General features: G+C 38.1%; 1 protein-coding gene across 1 annotated transcript in view; it reads right to left on the bottom strand.

The window, feature by feature from the left end:
* LOC117337892 (protein O-glucosyltransferase 2-like) overlaps window positions 1-18779 on the bottom strand; it is a 62432-nt gene that overhangs the window by 11392 nt on the left and 32261 nt on the right. The window contains exons 4-7 of the mRNA XM_033899035.1: window positions 17225-17302; window positions 14022-14194; window positions 10408-10645; window positions 3830-4039 (exon numbers count right to left, since the gene is read on the bottom strand). Of these exons, the coding sequence (XP_033754926.1) occupies window positions 3830-4039; window positions 10408-10645; window positions 14022-14194; window positions 17225-17302 (699 nt within the window). The remainder of the gene's footprint in view (window positions 1-3829; window positions 4040-10407; window positions 10646-14021; window positions 14195-17224; window positions 17303-18779) is intronic.

Here is an 18779-nt window from a genome sequence, read left to right on the forward strand (position 1 = left end):
GGTTATGACTGCCATGTTTATGCAAAACACCGCATAAAAAGTGTTGCATCATTGAAATCACACTGGTGATAGAAACAGAAACCATAATTGGACCTGAATGCAAAGCACTGAATATACATGATAAATATAAACACATTAAATGGTTATCATAAATCGGTACATTTAGGGAATGTATATACACATTGTACATGTAAATTATATTGCAGAAAGGGCCGTAGTAATGTTTTAATTACATTCTGAATCCATTCTGCTTTTGATGCAATAATGTAATGTTTAATTCATTTTTGTGTTTTCCGTTTATATACCACATTAACGATATTACATGTATACAAGATACCCAGATAGGCAGTTATTTACAGCTCTTTTGTGTGTACACTTTAGAATAGATATACAACTTGTTGTCACAACATTCGATATTCCACATATTTTAATATGGTCGGAGTCTGATAACATGATAACACCGATGTTTAAAAGATAACGGAATAAGGATTCAAATGCCGTGGTATTTTCTATTTTCCCAAATCAATGTCGTGTAATGAATGCAATATTTCTAAAATAAATGAATATTTTTTAAAAATGTGAATACGTCAATGGAGAATGCTGGATGGATGAAACAGCTTATGTTAAATTACATTAAATATTAACGGTGCTTAATATATTGCGATTGTTTTTTAATGTTTATAATATGGCCATAATAACGCTATTGATGGACCAAGGGTTTAAGCTTTAAATAAAGCTTGAAATGTTCTTCAATTTCATCCGAATCATAAAGGCTTATCTACACCGCCAACATGGAACCATGCATAATTCTGATAAACGATACCGATACCACTACCGCTACCGAAAGACGAAGGGATATAACTCGTGTAGATCAGAAATGAACAGCGAACAACTTGTACCCACTGTATATCGCGGATCGACATGGACCACGGGCTTTAAAATGAAATGCATGTCCACCACGTATCGTGGATCGTCGTGGAACACGGTGTCTCGAGTTGAACCATGCCCACCACTAATCGCGGATCGTCACATACCGTGATGGTGAGTGGATACCGTATAAGTCAGCCGATGTCCACGATATATGACGGAACGTCGCGGAATGCCATATCCGGTGGGCGAGTGGGGTCCGCGCTGCCCACGTCCGTGACGGACGCGTGGAAACCGCAAAGTCCACGTAAGCTGTAGTGTATATAAAATTTTAATCCTTCTCTTGCAGCAGGTGTGCCAATTTATCTACCTAGACATGTTTACTGTACTTATTGCTATTTTAGAGCACACTGATGGCGACATATGGTAATCAGTATTAAAAGCATGCATTCAATGATAACAAAGAGTACATAGATTTCAGATGATAATACGATCATACTTAATTCAAATAAATGTACAAGGTATCTTCATTATGTTAGCAAACATTTACTTTATAACATCATCATCTCATTTAGTTTTTATTTATGCTGTTAAATTACATACAAATAACACTTTAAAATCAAAGGGATATACAGTAATTTTATATCATCAGTGTAGGTAACAAGCCCACCTGGGCTTTTTGCTCTGTGAATAGAGATGGTCATTTTGAGGCAGGATATATCTTTATAGTAGCTGGTGGCTACTTAAATAAACAATGTACAGAATGTATATCCAGATCAACTGGGGTGAATTGGCTTGCAAGGATAAGGATATAACCACAGCAGGACTGTGAACTCAAGCTTCCTGAGAAACACAAACCACCTACATTAAGGAGCCACCTGTGATCTTGGTGATTTAGTCCAATGCTGTGACCACTGTGCTATCACAGCCCCGACTTCTGTCCAGTGGTTTTGGATGCTGTGACCACTGTGCTATCACAGCCCCGACTACTGCCCAGTGGTTTTGGATGCTGTGACCACTTCTGCCCAGTTAGTGTTAGATGCAGTGACCACTGTGCTATCACAGCCCCCACGTCTGCCCAGTGGTTTTGGAATGTGTGACCACTGTGCTATCACAGCCCCGACTTCTGACCAGTGGTTTTGGAATGTGTGACCACTGTGCTATCACAGCCCCGACTACTGCCCAGTGGTTTTGGATGCTGTGACCACTGTGCTATCACAGGCCCGACTTCTGTCCAGTGGTTTTGGAATGTGTGACCACTGTGCTATCACAGCCCCGACTTCTGCCCAGTGGTTTTGGATGCTGTGACCACTGTGTTATCACAGCCCCGACTTCTGCCCAGTGGTTTTGGATGCTGTGACCGCTATGCTATCACAGCCCCGACTTCTGCCCAGTGGTTTTGGAATGTGTGACCACTATGCTATCACAGCCCCCATGTCTGCCCAGTGGTTTTGGATGCTGTGACCACTGTGCTATCACAGGCCCGACTTCTGTCCAGTGGTTTTGGAATGTGTGACCACTGTGCTATCACAGCCCCGACTTCTGACCAGTGGTTTTGGAATGTGTGACCACTGTGCTATCACAGCCCCGACTACTGCCCAGTGGTTTTGGATGCTGTGACCACTGTGCTATCACAGCCCCGACTTCTGCCCAGTGGTTTTGGATGCTGTGACCACTGTGCTATCACAGCCCCGACTTCTGCCCAGTGGTTTTGGATGCTGTGACCGCTGTGCTGTCACAGCCCCGACTTCTGCCCAGTGGTTTTGGATGCTGTGACCACTACTGCCCAGTGGTTTTGGATGCTGTGACCACGTCTGCCCAGTGGTTTTGGATGCTGTGACCACTACTGCCCAGTGGTTTTGGATGCTGTGACCACTGTGCTATCACAGGCCCGACTTCTGTCCAGTGGTTTTGGAATGTGTGACCACTGTGCTATCACAGCCCCGACTTCTGACCAGTGGTTTTGGAATGTGTGACCACTGTGCTATCACAGCCCCGACTACTGCCCAGTGGTTTTGGATGCTGTGACCACTGTGCTATCACAGCCCCGACTTCTGCCCAGTGGTTTTGGATGCTGTGACCACTGTGCTATCACAGCCCCGACTTCTGCCCAGTGGTTTTGGATGCTGTGACCACTACTGCCCAGTGGTTTTGGATGCTGTGACCACTTCTGCCCAGTGGGTTTGGATGCTGTGACCACTTCTGCCCAGTGGTTTTGGATGCTGTGACCACTGCTGCCCAGTGGTTTTGGATGCTGTGACCACTACTGCCCAGTGGTTTTGGATGCTGTGACCACTTCTGCCCAGTGGGTTTGGATGCTGTGACCACTTCTGCCCAGTGGTTTTGGATGCTGTGACCACTGCTGCCCAGTGGTTTGGGATGCTGTGACCACTACTGCCCAGTGGTTTTGGATGCTGTGACCACTTCTGCCCAGTGGGTTTGGATGCTGTGACCACTTCTGCCCAGTGGGTTTGGATGCTGTGACCACTGCTGCCCAGTGGTTTTGAAGGCTATATAAGGTTATATTCACACAGTAGGGTACTGAAGCTTGTCAGAGTTTTATTTTGAAAGAAATTAAATCATAATAATCCGATAAAGAAAAGTCAACTTTGCGTACAATTTTCTGGGAAAGATAAAAACTGCTTATTAATTAAAAGAATTTGTTATTACAAATTCATTCAATGAAGCAAATTGGGTCATACATAATAACTCAATGTTTCTGAAATGTTTTTACTCCCGTATTTTCGAAGATGACTGTGTTTCTAAAGAGATCGATTTCCATTCACTTGGTAAAACATCAGTCCCAATTGGCCAGCTTCACAAAAAAACAAATGATGTTAAATGTGAATTTAGGAATAAAGCTGGCTAGTGAAAATGTTTCAAAAGTTATATTAAGTCTTTTTTTTTAATTACATATATCAATACAAAATTGTATTATAATTTTTTTTACAATTTTCCATACCTCTTCATCATTCTTTTTTGCCCATTCAATGCGCTTTTCAAGGTCACTGAGGTCCAGCTTGAAGGGCACATAATGTTGCCATGGTTCCAGGTCACGGTAAAAGTGTTCATAATATTGAGATTCATGCTTCAGTACCATAGAGCCTCCAGCGAGCAGATAGGGTAATCTGTAGGCAGCCACTGTACCGTCGATGTTTATCTGGTACTTGTGCTGTCATATACAGATAAACATAAGATATAACTAATACAGCCATTTTTGTTGTGCAAGACACTCCTAATTTTATGTGTTTGATGCTTATGTGTACAAGAAAATAAATTGTTCATTACTGTAAATCAAAGGGGGATCCTAGGGCATCTTGGTCCTGGCCTTCCTTATATTGGAGAGAAAACGATTTCATTATAAATTAAAGGAGTGTTTCTAGGGCATCTCGGTCGTGGCCTTCCTTATATTGGAGAGAAAACGATTTATTATAAATTAAAGGAGTGGTTCTAGGGTATCTCGGTCGTGGCCTTCCTTATATTGGAGAGAAAAAGATTTATTATAAATTAAAGGCGGGTCCATAGGGCGTCTCGGTCCTGGCCTTCCTTACATTGGAGAGAAAAAGATTAATCATAAACTAAAGGAGTGGTTCTAGGGCATCTCGGTCCTGGCCTTCCTTATATTGGAGAGAAAAAGATTTATCATAAATTAAAGGAGTGGTTCTAGGGCATCTCGGTCGTGGCCTTCCTTATATTGGAGAGAAAAAGATTTATTATAAATTAAAGGAGTGGTTCTAGGGTATCTCGGTCGTGGCCTTCCTTATATTGGAGAGAAAAAGATTTATTATAAATTAAAGGAGTGGTTCTAGGGTATCTCGGTCCTGGCCTTCCTTATATTGGAGAGAAAAAGATTTATCATAAATTAAAGGCGGGATCATAGGGCATCATGGTCATGGCCTTCTTTTATAGGAGAGAACAATTTTTTTATTATAAAGTGAAAGAGTGATTCTAGGGCGTCTCGGTCCTTGCTTTCCTTTATTGGAGAGAAAAAGATTTATTATAAATTAAAGGAGGGATCCTAGGGCTCCTCATCTGCGCTAGCCAAGGCTTCTGATTATGTTACACTCCACGAACCCATGGCAGATATAGTCATGTTTAAAACGTTGCGCCCTGGAATCCCAGGGCATCTAATCAAATCACGTTTTACATTCAGGCTTGGTTTCACAGTTAATTAAAATTGCAGGCACCCAGTACAGAAGTACCTTATTGACTATGTCATGGCATTTTACCTAAATACAGAGACGTACAATATACAATCTTTTGGGAAACATTCATGGGAAACATTCAGAGTGTTTGATCAATTGATAGAAGTTTTTGATGACATATCTCATCAAAATGACACAAGCCTCCATGTGTGTTTGTAAACCTCACTGATGAAGTACATTGGAAACACTCTTTTTGACTTGTCAAAAATATCATGCATAAAGGTAATTTTGAATCTCCGCCAGAGGGCCAGAACTGACGACTATATCTGCCAAGGGTTTGTGGAGTGTAACGTAATCAGAAGCCTTGGCTAGCGAAGATGAGGGCATAGGATCCTATACCTTGCCTTTCTTTCTTACACCATTCCTTACATAATGTGCTGAAAAATATCATTTGAAAGAAAACTTTATTGTAAACAACAGGTGGAATCCTAGTGCTCCTCAAATGACAACTACACAAAATGGACATAAAGGAAACCTGTAGTCACCCTGGTTCAACGGTAAAGGACTAATAATAAAAGGAGGGATCTTAGGGCTTCTCAATCCTGGTCTTTCTTTTCTCCATCCTTCCTCACATGTGCTTACTAGGGACTAAATCATAAAAGATAAAGTTTTATTATAAATAAATGAAGGGACCCTTGAGTGCCTCAATCCTTGCCTTCCTTTCTTACAAAAGACTGTGTAAATAAATAATAAGAGAGAAACGAAAAACGTAATCTAGCTTTTACAAGGTAATACGATAGCTGCTATAACTGTCAGGTGAAACATCCCCCAATTTAAAATGTTTATTTATAGATTGTTTTCCTGCTAGTGGTTAACATTCTCCCTGTACATTACACTGGATTAATCTGATAAGACATAATGAAAGGCTGTATTAATACCTTTTTTTCAAATTGGAATAATTTAATTGCAATATAATAGCAAATGCCTTTTTTCATTTCAATACAGGGTAAATTTTACTGCTTTAGAAGCAAAGCCTTTGTAAACCATCTCCTAAGACATTTTTGTATGGTACAGTTACTTCAACAAGAGATCCCAGAGGGATCTTGGCGCCCACCATCAAATGATTTTTTTAGTTCTATGTGAGACTGATCTTCTCTCTACATTTTACTTCTTTTCTTCTTAATAATTTGATAACATGAACAAGTTCAACCTACACGTGAAATAGAACAAGAACTAGTGATAACAAACTTCGATTCTCAAAATCCAAGATGGTCACCTTTTAGCCATTTTGTTTTTCTGATCAAAATTCTATATAAAAAGGCACACTTAGGAAAAACCTTCAGTACTTTTCAAGAAATAGGGATAACAAATTTCAATTTCAATACTCAAAATCCAAGTTGGCAACCTGTCGGCCTTTTTGTTTTTCTGATCAAAAATCTTAATTCAATTGGCACAACTAGGGACTAAGGGGAACATAAACATGAAGTTTCGAGGAATATCACTCCAGTACTTTTCCAAAATTGTGATAACAAATTTTAATTCTCAAAATCAAAGATGGCTGCCAGTTTTCCATTTAGTTTTTTCTGATCAAAAATCTAAATTGAATTGGCACAACAAGCTAATTGATTCCTTGGACAAGACAAGACTTACATCAGTATTTTACAATCTCACTGGCAAACAATGATACAGCAGTACAGAATGGCTCCAAACATAATGAGGCAACAAACATACAAAAATGTATTCTACTGTAATGCAATCAACTCACGCTTTTCTGGGTAAAAAACTTTCTGCTATTTATCTTTATGGACAGGTTTTCTTCAAAAATGCTAGAATCCATAACAGATAGGATTCATATTGATTTTTCTGCAGATGATAATTTGTAAAACATCTATCCTCAACTGAATCCATTTGCAAATTAATAAGAGGCCTAGTGGGCTTGTGTTGTTCACCTAATGCAGCTTTAAAGTTTATCTAGAGCTGGTTACCATTTTATTCAAATATATTAGAAGTCTAACTTTATTCATTTTGTAGCACTTCATCCCGGTTTACCATTCAGAAAAAACAATCAACAACATAATTTGATCCTGTGACCTATAGGTAGGTCAAGGTTATCCATTTCAACAAAATTGGAAGCCCTTTATTCCAGCATGCTACTGGTCTAATATCTTGACCCTGAACCTGTTGAGTTTTAACATATTTGACCCCAGTGAACGTGAAAGCAGGTCAAGGCCATCCATTTGAACAAATTTGGTATCCCTTCATCCAACCATGCTACTAGCCCAATATCATGACCCTGAGTCTCTTGGTTAATTAGGAGAGGTTATTTAAATGGAAATGGATGGACGATAAACACCACACAATGGCATTAAAGCTTACTTGTTCTTTGGGCAGTTAAAACTGACAAAATTCAGCGAGAAAATGCTACATGTATATCATATCATTATTGACAACAATCATCGACAGATCATTATGAACAACATCTATATTCACATATTAATATAGAGTCAAACCTGTCACATTAATTGACAGGTGGTCTCTTCATCTTGGTTTAACTGGCAGTGAAAAATATAGTCACATATGATATGAGGAGTCGCTTAATTCAGGTGGATGCTAAGGCAGGTTTGACAGTACATGCAAATTAACACATCATCTCTTAGCAATAGATACAAGTGCAATCAATTATTGCGAAAGCTCACCGGCGGCAGCAATCACACTATGCATTCATTTTTTTATGTATGTATAAGCATGTCATGAAGGGTACTGAAGTTACTCGTAACCAGTGAACTAAAAATGTTTTACAATACACTGCACAGTTATTTAAATCATTTTCATAAATAACAAGTCAACATACCCTACACAATATCATAGTGTATTTGCCAGCTGTTGCATCTTACGTTGGGAGTTATTTGTTTAGCTCTCACATTAGCATTCCTTCTACTCAACCAGGTAAAAGACCTGACTAGCCCTACTATAGCTACTGGAAGGTATTTATATGTACTGGAGGGTATTTATAGCTACTGAAGGGTATTTATAGCTACTGGAGGGTATTTATAGCTACTGAAGGGTATTTATAGGTACTGGAAGGTATTTATAGCTACTGGAGGGTATTTATAGCTACTGAAGGGTATTTATAGCTACTGAAGGGTATTTATAGCTACTGGAGGATATTTATAGGTACTGGAGAGTATTTATAGCTGGCGGAGGGTATTTATAGCTACTGGAGGGTATTAATAGCTACTGGAGGGTATTTATAAGTACTGGAGAGTATTTATAGCTGGTGAAGGGTATTGATAGCTACTGGAAGGTATTTATAGCTACTGGAAGGTATTTATAGCTACTGAAGGGTATTTATAGCTACTGGAAGGTATTTATAGCTACTGGAGGGTATTTATAGCTGGTTGAGGGTATTAATAGCTGGCAAAGGGTATGTATAGCTACTGAAGGGTATTTATAGCTACTGAAGGGTATTTATAGCTACTGGATGGTATTTATAGGTACTGGAGAGTATTTATAGCTGGCGGAGGGTATTTATAGCTACTGGAGGGTATTAATAGCTACTGGAGGGTATTTAAAGGTACTGGAGAGTATTTATAGCTGGTGAATGGTATTTATAGCTACTGGAAGGTATTTATAGCTACTGAAGGGTATTTTTAGCTATTGGAGGGTATTTATAGCTACTGCAGGGTATTTATAGCTACTGAAGGGTATTTATAGCTACTGAAGGGTATTTATAGGTACTGGAGGGTATTTACAGGTACTGGAGAGTATTTATAGCTGGTGGAGGGTATTTATAGCTACTGGAAGGTATTAATAGCTACTGAAGGGTATTTATAGCTACTGGAGGGTATTAATAGCTACTGAAGGGTATTTATAGCTGGTGGAGTGTATTTATAGCTACTGGAAGGTATTTATAGCTACTGGAGGGTATTTATAGCTACTGAAGGGTATTTATAGCTAATGAAGGGTATTTATAGCTACTGGAGGGTATTTATAGGTACTGGAGGGTATTAATAGCTGGTGGAGGGTATTTATAGCTACTGGAGGGTATTTATAGGTACTGGAGGTTATTAATAGCTGGTGGAGGGTATTAATAGCTGGTGGAGGGTATTAATAGCTGGTGGAGGGTATTTATAGCTACTGGAGAGTATTTATAGCTACTGGAGGGTATCAATAGCTGGTGGAGGATATTTATAGCTACTGGAGGGTATTAATAGCTGGCGGAGGGTATTAATAGCTGGCGGAGGGTATTTATAGCTACTGGAGGGTATTTATAGCTACTGGAGGGTATTAATAGCTGGCGGAGGGTATCTACAGCTGGTGGAGGGTATTTATAGCTGGTGGAGGGTATTTATAGCTACTGGAGGGTATTTATAGCTGGCGGAGGGTATTTATAGCTACTGGAGGGTATTATAGCTACTGGAGGGTATTAATAGCTGGTGGAGGGTATTTATAGCTACTGGAGGGTATTAATAGCTGGTGGAGGGTATTAATAGCTACTGGAGGGTATTTATAGCTACTGGAGGGTATTTATAGGTACTGGAGGGTATTAATAGCTGGTGGAGGGTATTAATAGCTACTGGAGGGTATTTATAGGTACTGGAGGGTATTAATAGCTGGTGGAGGGTATTTATAGCTACTGGAGGGTATTTATAGGTACTGGAGGTTATTAATAGCTGGTGGAGGGTATTAATAGCTGGTGGAGGGTATTTATAGCTACTGGAGGGTATTAATAGCTGGCGGAGGGTATTAATAGTTGGCGGAGGGTATTTATAGCTACTGGAGGGTATTTATAGCTACTGGAGGGTATTAATAGCTGGCGGAGGGTATGAATAACTGGTGGAGGGTATTTATAGCTGGTGGAGGGTATTTATAGCTACCGGAGGGTATTTATAGCTGACGGAGGGTATTTATAGCTACTGGAGGGTATTAATAACTGGTGGAGGGTATTAATAGCTACTGGAGGGTATTTATAGCTACTGGAGAGTATTTATAGCTGGTGGAGGGTATTAATAGCTGGTGGATGGTATTTATAGCTACTGGAGAGTATTTATAGCTACTGGAGGGTATTAATAGCTGGTGGAGGGTATTAATAGCTGGTGGAGGGTATTTATAGCTGGTGGAGGATATTAATAGCTAATGGAGGTTATAGTAACTGGAGGGTATTTTGTTATCACTTTTTAAAATGAATATAATAGCAAGCCAAATGATTTTCTGAAAAGACCAAATTTTTACTTCATTGTTATCTTATGTTAAACATGTTCTACATCGATGAACATGTAAAATGATGAAATGGGGAAACGTGAATTTTCAATTAAATTTTTACAATAAAAGAAGTAGGTTGTCATTGTTTACAGAGTGCAGACCTAGAAAATTACTCTTAACATTATTAACTTACTTTGAAAAAATCGAAGAAAGGAACTGTCTTAACGAGAGGTCCGTATTTATTTTCATCCTTTGGAAAGAAAAACATGTGTGTGAGTGCTGCATCCAGGAGTTGCGGTTTACGACGAGATAATTGAACAAGATCTAATCGCTCCTGGCGACTGTCTCGGCCCCGCCAGAAGGCTTGGTTTGTTTTGTTGTCCCATGTCACACCAGTGTTTCCTTGTACAGAGAGTATATCTAGGGTTACTCTGAAACAAAATATGATAATAAGTTAAATCAACTTTCATGTTATAATGACACATAGGATAAAGATAATGTTATACTCTAATTGTGAAATACTGATAAAATATGTCAATCCTGAAATAAGACATATATGGATGATGTCTTACCATGTATGGAGGAAGCATGTCCTATTTACATTCTATGTATCAGCAATTGATTTAAGTTAGCACTGATGTCAATATCCTTATAATTAATTTGTGAAACTGTATTTCAAATTTAAAACATGTTTTATGTACAAATCAATACACAATGTTAATGGTCTCATTGTGACATCACATTTTTTTTCATAATGTATAAATGTAAGCCAATAAAAAAAGCTGCATTCTGCATACAAACAATGGATAATTAATTATTTCAAAATAAACTGTCCTGTATTGTCATCTGGTTTATTTGAGCAAACATCAAAATAATTTTCATGTTATATTAATTTGTTAATGTCTAATAATGCTATATGTATGATTATGGGGTGGGGATCTCAACTGCTTCAAAGATATAACCCAGAAATGAAGTCAAGACTCAACATAATTGTGTTTAAAGAAACCTAAAGTCCCTTCGGGGTGGGGAAAGACCCCTGGGCTTATTTTTACATCAGGATGTGTTTATCTTTTGGTGCCCAGCAATGCTATAAATGGATCCCAGTCACCTAGGGATGTTACCACTGAGTGAATAGCATGCATTGCTTAGGTCCAGAGAAGAAGTCGTTAATATCAATATTGCCAAGTGGACCCCTTTTGCCCTGCCCCTCATGCCCCTGCGGGGTCAGCCCCATTATTTGTATAAATCTGAATCCCAGCCACCTAAGGATGCTTCCAACCAAATCTGGTTAAATTCTTTTTTAATTCCTTCAGACCAATTGAGATAATAATCAGGTGTATGAAGAATCAATTGCCTCAAAATGCAATGAAAATTCTGGACGAAGTGCATATGTATTGATTCAAATAAAACATCTTTAATAATATTCATTGATTTTCCAGTTAATGCTTGGTGGGGAGAATTGCACAAAAGTGTGTAGGTAATTACTGAGAAAAGTCCTACGGTAATAACTTTGACTGGAATGTTTCTGACATTTATGTGCCATTTGTCTCATTAAACATTTATCATGAAAACAACCAATTTTTTTTCAGCTCTGCCAAGACTACAAAACATATGATTAATGGTTACCAATACAAACCATACACAGTTACTTTACTGGAAATACCTGGGCGTGTGTGTGTGTGTGTGTGGAGAGGGGGGGGGGGGGGGGGGGGTATTATTGCTCCATGGTAGCTGTGAAACTGCAAAATCTTGACAGGCTTTCTTGAATCGGGCATAATATAACTATCGAATTTCCCTATGCAAATGAAGTTTACAATGCTGAAAAGGATTATAGAATACTATGTAATTACTGGTTGGAAAATTTTCATAAATCTATCTACAGATGAATTGTTTTGGAAGAAAATATTTATTTTGTGATGTCCATTTACACTGTATATCTATTTCATTCCTTCCTTGCAGTGTCAAAACACCCATTTCATAGAGTTTGCTATGAATGCACATGTAATAAAGCCTAGCAGAGCTGTGACAAGTTTTAAGTTCCCATGGCTGTGACACAGTAACTTACAGATTTTTAATTCCAAAATTCAAACAATTTTCCAGCACTTTTTGTCATTTTCACAGGTTGATTTTTTTGTCCAAACTTGAAGAGAACTGGAAGCAATTTTTTTTTATCTTTACGTTTACTTATTAAAACAAGAGGCCCAATGGGCTTGTATCACTCACCTGCTTCTGATGCGACTTTGAAGTTGTTCTAGATCATTTATGCATTTTGACCCCTGTTACCTTTAATGATTGTCAAGGTCATTTGTGAAAACAAACTTGATAGCCCTTTACCCTAGCATGCTACAGGCTTGATATTGGGTCTCTGGGCCTATCGGTTATTAGGAAGTAGTTGTTTAAATGATTTAAGCCTATTTGACCCCTGTAATATCAGGTCTCTGGGTCTCTTGGTTATTGAGAAGTAGTCAAAATGTAAATTGTTTATGACAGATGACGGACGATGCATGACAAAAGGCAATCAGGACAGGTCACTCTTATAGCTTTTCTTTGTATTTATATTTATGGTTGCATAGCAACCACGAAAACAACAAAAGTTTATACCCAATGAAAATTTCATGTTATATAGTATTACAGTGTTAAATAAATAATTAATTACATCTAGAAGAAATTCTATCACACTCAACCTCTATCTTACAATACAGTATTACCAAACCCCGAAAGTTTAACCAAATAAGTACATTTCGTAATTGCATCTGAAATTTCTGTCTTATAAGTGATAATTTTTAGAACCCCTTTATCATTTTTTTTATTAATTTGTTGGTGTTAATTAGATATTTTTTAGCATGGGAGCCATTTTATCCATTGTTGTGACAAGCAGTAAGTAAGATGTCATGGGTGTTACATCTTTACATGATCAGAGGGAGATCCTGTTTGGAGTTAAACATGTCATTGTTTATAGGGGTAGCTTCCTTTGTCTATTGAGTTCTGTATCTTATCGGCAATTATGTTTAATATCTTGATCACAGAAGTGTGTCAGACAGTCTACAAAAAAATCTGCCTTTTCATGTTTTTTATCCGGCAGGGAATAAACCTTTGTCTGTTTCTTCACAGGTACTGAATAATGTATTTTGATGTTTGTATGGACATGGAAAGTAGAGCATGCTTAATGTTCATATGGCCCATGTAGTGTACAGACAGTGAGAGACAAGAAATGTTCTAGTTATCGATTTCATATTCTGTAACAACATACACCAACAACAATTTTAACAGGATTCAACATCATCTGTTCAAGTGTATTTAATCTGACCTTGAATGCACTTCAAAATTGAATTATATGTCCCTGATCTTGACCCCTAATTTAAACTTCATGTGCATTATGTTTCTAGTTTTGGCCCAACACTTGCCTTGAAACTACTTCCAAAAGTGTAATACTTACATCTGACCTTGACACCTAATTTGACCTCGAAGCCATCTCAATGTGTGATACATATGTCTAACCTTGACCCCTATTTGACCTTGAAACCACACTCCATAAGTGTCTTTTGTACATCTGGTATTGCACCTAATGATCAGACCTTGACACCATTTTTTAAGTGGTTTTAGATTTACATGTATATCTGACCTTGACTTCTAATCTAACTTTGAAACACCTCTAGAAACTTACGGAGTCTATTTGATCATTCTATACTATAAGGCCACTCTGATTTTCACATGATTTATTCTGTACTTTTTTTAACATTGGCTACAAATGACAATGATATAAAAGTGATTCTGACAAAATTATCCTAAATCTGTGGTCACACTTACCTTGACATCATTTGCAAGGTTGCCTCAGTGATATCATAGGTAGGCAGGATTATGTCACGTGAATCTGAGGAGCCACACCAGGAAATGATAGGGATGGGGGAGTCACTCACAGGCTTTTTCTCCAGGGGCCAGTCTCCTAGATTCATGAAAAACTCCATGTCTGGTAGTTGTACCTGTATAAAAAAAACTTTAAAATCTTCATGGACTACCATAGAAAAAGACAGCAGTCTATGTGTTTATGATATGTAGATAGTATACTACTAAAACACGGAACGACGGAACGCCGGAACATACTAAAATACGGAACGCCGGAACATACTAAAACACGGAACGACGGAACGCCGGAACATACTAAAACACGGAACGCCGGAATGACAGAACGACGGAACATACCAAAATACGGAATGACTGAATGACAGAACAAACTATAATACGGAATGACATGATAAGGGAACACAAAAGATCAGACTCAAAACATTTGTTTATTTCTTGCGATTCTGTTTTTGTTTTTGACAGTCTCTGCAAAGCACTCGCTTCCGTTTCTTTGCATTTGCCTCACTTATGTTAATGCACTGGGGATGGAAGTCTTGCTTACACCCATCAAACACTACGTAGAGTGTATGTGTATCTGGCAATTTACATTCACAATATATTGGAACAATGTGCACCCGTTTCACCCTTTCTTTAACTTTTCTGGTGGCAATTGTCGGGAAGAGTGACAAATATTTCCTCTCTAGACAATTGTACAAATGTGATCGTAGTTTCTTACGATCATATCGCTGCATACACGGATCTTTCCCATAGGCCAAAGATACCATGTTGGCTATGGCATATAATCCACAGTCATATCCATTATTTTGTGGAAAAACATCCAACATTTTGAATTTGATATTGTGTCCAGGAGTATTGACCATGGTACAAATGGCCATCCGCTCAAGTCTTGGAACATCGTCGAAGCTTGAATCCAACACGCAAATTTCGTCTGATTTGCAATTAATGTTTGTAACCGTTAGCCAGTGATTTCCACCGTGCTCAGGATTTCTATTTATTATTTGAATGAATGGTTCATCATGTCTGGTAAATTCGAGTGTAATGGAGAGTGTTGTAGACTCAAGTCCTTTCATCTCAGGAAATTGATGTTTAATCAGGGTCATGCAACAGTCCACTATTGTTCCGTACAGCCATCCATACGGATTTAAGATTAATGTTCTGTCCCTGACATTAAGATTTTCTAGAAGCAGCTTTCCGTCTGCAGGGACCCAAACTTCCTTGCTGTACTTAATATCCCTGTTCGAAACTGGAATCGTGCTTTTCCGTAGACTGCTCCAACTGTTCCGTATGTTGTTCCGGTGATAGTCTAGACTGTTCCGGCTGTTCCGTATATTGTTCTGGCTGTTCCGTATGTTGTTCCGGCTGTTCTGCTTTGTCCAGATCCCCAACTCTAGGTTTTTTTCTTACCAGCTTTTTACGTGTTGGGCCTCTGGCATTTTTGCGCACGTTTGTCAAGTTTCTGATTCCAAAGAGTAGAAATCGTTGGTGTATTGTACTCTTCTCTCTAACGGAATTCCATCCGTAATCATTCGTCTCACTATGTCCTCGCGTAGATGACGCCAACAGCCCCCAATGATGAGACTAGTCTTGCAACGATAGGTAGCCCGGCCGGGCATTTTACTTGAGTTGTAAACACTTGAAAAAGACTTTCATGCACAAACTGGGTTTTCCGTTCATGTAAAATGAACAAAGCCGGAACAACGAGGTTTTCCAGGAACAGCAGAACACGGAACAGAAGAGGGGACACATAGAACTCTCCTAAGCAAAATGTGGTATCATAAGAAAGAAGTATTTCAGCTCTCTTCCATGACATAGTTTCAGTCAATATGTCCAGCCCGGCCTTCATTCCACATACAACAATTAAATCAGGGAAAGTCTGGATATGCCAAATGAACTCATTGTCCTCAAATGCCATTTCATGTAGGTTCATTATTGAGTCCTTGGACAATTTGTTTTTCCCCGTCATTGCTGCCTTAATATTCTGTACTTGACGTAAATTCCTGGGTACATCCGTAGCTTGATTTCCAGCTTCATTAGCAACCATTTGTTTGTAAATGTTGTGAGGAGCCTGTTCCGAATCATTTTCAATTCCTGATGCAATTTTTTGCATTACAGAAGGCTTCGTCCGGAAAAACAGTTTTGTTTGTTTCAAACTGTTTCCGTGTGTAGTCCTAATAGACAACTTCTCTTCGCCGATATAATGAATAACGGCGATATGTTCAGTGTTTTCAACAGGAAAATAAACTTCTTTCCGAAATTCTTTGATAGACTTGTGGTCCTCTCCTTTCGCATAAAAGTAGGATTTGCGGAATAATGGATCCTTCCGGCGTAACAGTTTTGAACTCGCATTATTCCATCGATGTCCATCAGCTTTCCAATCGTCCTTTTCTAATGGACCTCCTGGTTTAAAAACAAATATTTCACCACCTTTGGGACGAAAGGGGATTGACGATGTTTTGGTACCATTTTGAAATAGTGCTAATATTTCATTTGGTAATAATGTTGTTTGCTTTTCCTTTATATCTCCTGCATTATCAACCATTACTTGCGACATCGTTGATAAAGTATACAAACAATTGATTTTTATTATGACGTCACAATTAAACATCAACTGTTCCGTAACTTTGACTAAGATGTTAGTTCCGTATTTTATTACTTCAGAGTTAGTTCCGTATTTTAGTATGTTCCGTCATTCCGTGATTCCGTCGTTCTGTGTTTTAGTAGTAATCATGTAGATAATTGTACGATTTAAAAGTTACTGTTTGTCTCTGAATAGTATAAATAGTATTTAGAATATCAAATCTTATCGATTACATTGAACTCCAGTTACATTTCTTACTGTTACAGAGTTCAGTTTTATCCATTGTGGTAGCTATAGGTTTTAATTGTTAATTAATTGTTAATTGCCCCTTAGCTCAGTCGGTAGAGCGACGGAGCAATAAGCCGAGGGTCATATGTTCGATCCCCAGTGAAGGCACCCTACTCGTTTTCCTGTTGTCGGGGCATCAACCAATAATAGTAAAAAGTTATTAATTTGGGAACACTAAAGTGGGAATATCAATGATTTCAATTAATCTTCATGAGTGTGATTCAAACAACTACCCATGATACTGCTAATTACAAAAACCCTCATAATTATAATATATACACACCTTCCTGGTAATAGACAGCAGAATGGCATCACTAAACATCTTGAATCCCACATGTTCTCCATAAGTTTTCCTGTAGATCTGTTGTCAATGAAACAAAGTAATTTTACAACAAAAATTTCACTGGATGTTAGATTATCAGTCCAATCAAGAATTGCTGTACCAACGTGCTATGAAGGACCAACTTCCATATGGTATTTCTACTGATCATTAATTTCATAATGTTCAAATACGTGTACATGTATAATTTGTCAACAGAAAGCCTTCTTCAGTTCTTGTTCACAGAAATTTCACAGGAGCAAACAAAAATTCCCAGTGTAATTAAAAAAACAAGAGTCACAAAGGGCCTGTATTGCTCACCTGGATATTCCAGTAATCATGTCAAAATACTCTCTTATAAGTTATATTACAAATATGTTCCTATTTTTCGAGCTATGTCTCATGTTTCAAAACAAAAATTATTTCCTGTATTTGGCCCCTCCCCTCCGGCCCCAGACAAGTCACATCCTCCGTTTATCTGGATCTCCCAATAATGCTCAAGACCAAATTTCATCAAATCCTTTCAGTTGTTCAGGACTAGAGGTTTAAAAGACTTACCATTATTTTCCATACTGGACTCCGCACCTCTGTCCCCAAGAGAACCACAACATTCATTTATACAACATTGGGTCTAGATGATCTTCTTTGCCAATAATATTCTAGACCAAATTTCATCAAAATTCATTAAGATGTGATTGATTGATTGATTGATGGGGCTTAACGTCCTTGTTCTGGTTATAACCGAGCCTAGGACACCCATTAAGATGTTCAGAACAAGTAGCAATTTAAAGGAATTGTTGATGGACTCCAGACAACCTTCAGGTAAGGTGAGCTAAAAATCAGCTGCAATATTTGCATATACATTGATTTTTAAAAGGATGGAATGATACAAAAGCTTTAGACCTAAATCCAATCTTGAGACCTCCAAATTATTATTGTGCTATCAGGTCATGAAAACTTTCATAATAATTTTTTCTTTAATATTTCCTTCCCATTTCACAAAACTTTTGTTCTCGCATATCTTAGCAATCAATCATTGGGGTTTTTTTTCCAGGAAACTTGGTGAATTGGGAAGAAATGTTCATGAAAATAAATATTATCAATATTACGAAATTGAAGATTTTGAGAATTATGCCTCAATTTGAAATAATTTAAATTGGGAATAGGGCCAACCATGAACCCCTAAAAATATGTAATAAAAGGCACTAATGGCTGAACAATATTTAACTTGAAACAAGCCCACCCATATCTATTGTCATACAGAAGAATAATCAACAAAAGAAAGGTAAGCCAACTCCCAGTCATTGAGCTGGAGTTGGTCTTCTGGTCTAGGATTAAAAAAAAGAACTTTAAAATTTTCCATTGGAAAGCATTACTGAATCAAAGAACAAATCTGAAGTTTAGGAACTCTCTTGAAATTCTATAATGCATTCCTTATCCAAAAAACTTTGTTAAGGAAATTCTTTATTGTAAGGAATATTGACGAAAATGGGGCTCGGTATAAGGTATCAGCCTGATA

Source organism: Pecten maximus, chromosome 11 (genome assembly GCF_902652985.1).
Source record: "Pecten maximus chromosome 11, xPecMax1.1, whole genome shotgun sequence".
Classification (NCBI taxonomy): domain Eukaryota; kingdom Metazoa; phylum Mollusca; class Bivalvia; order Pectinida; family Pectinidae; genus Pecten; species Pecten maximus.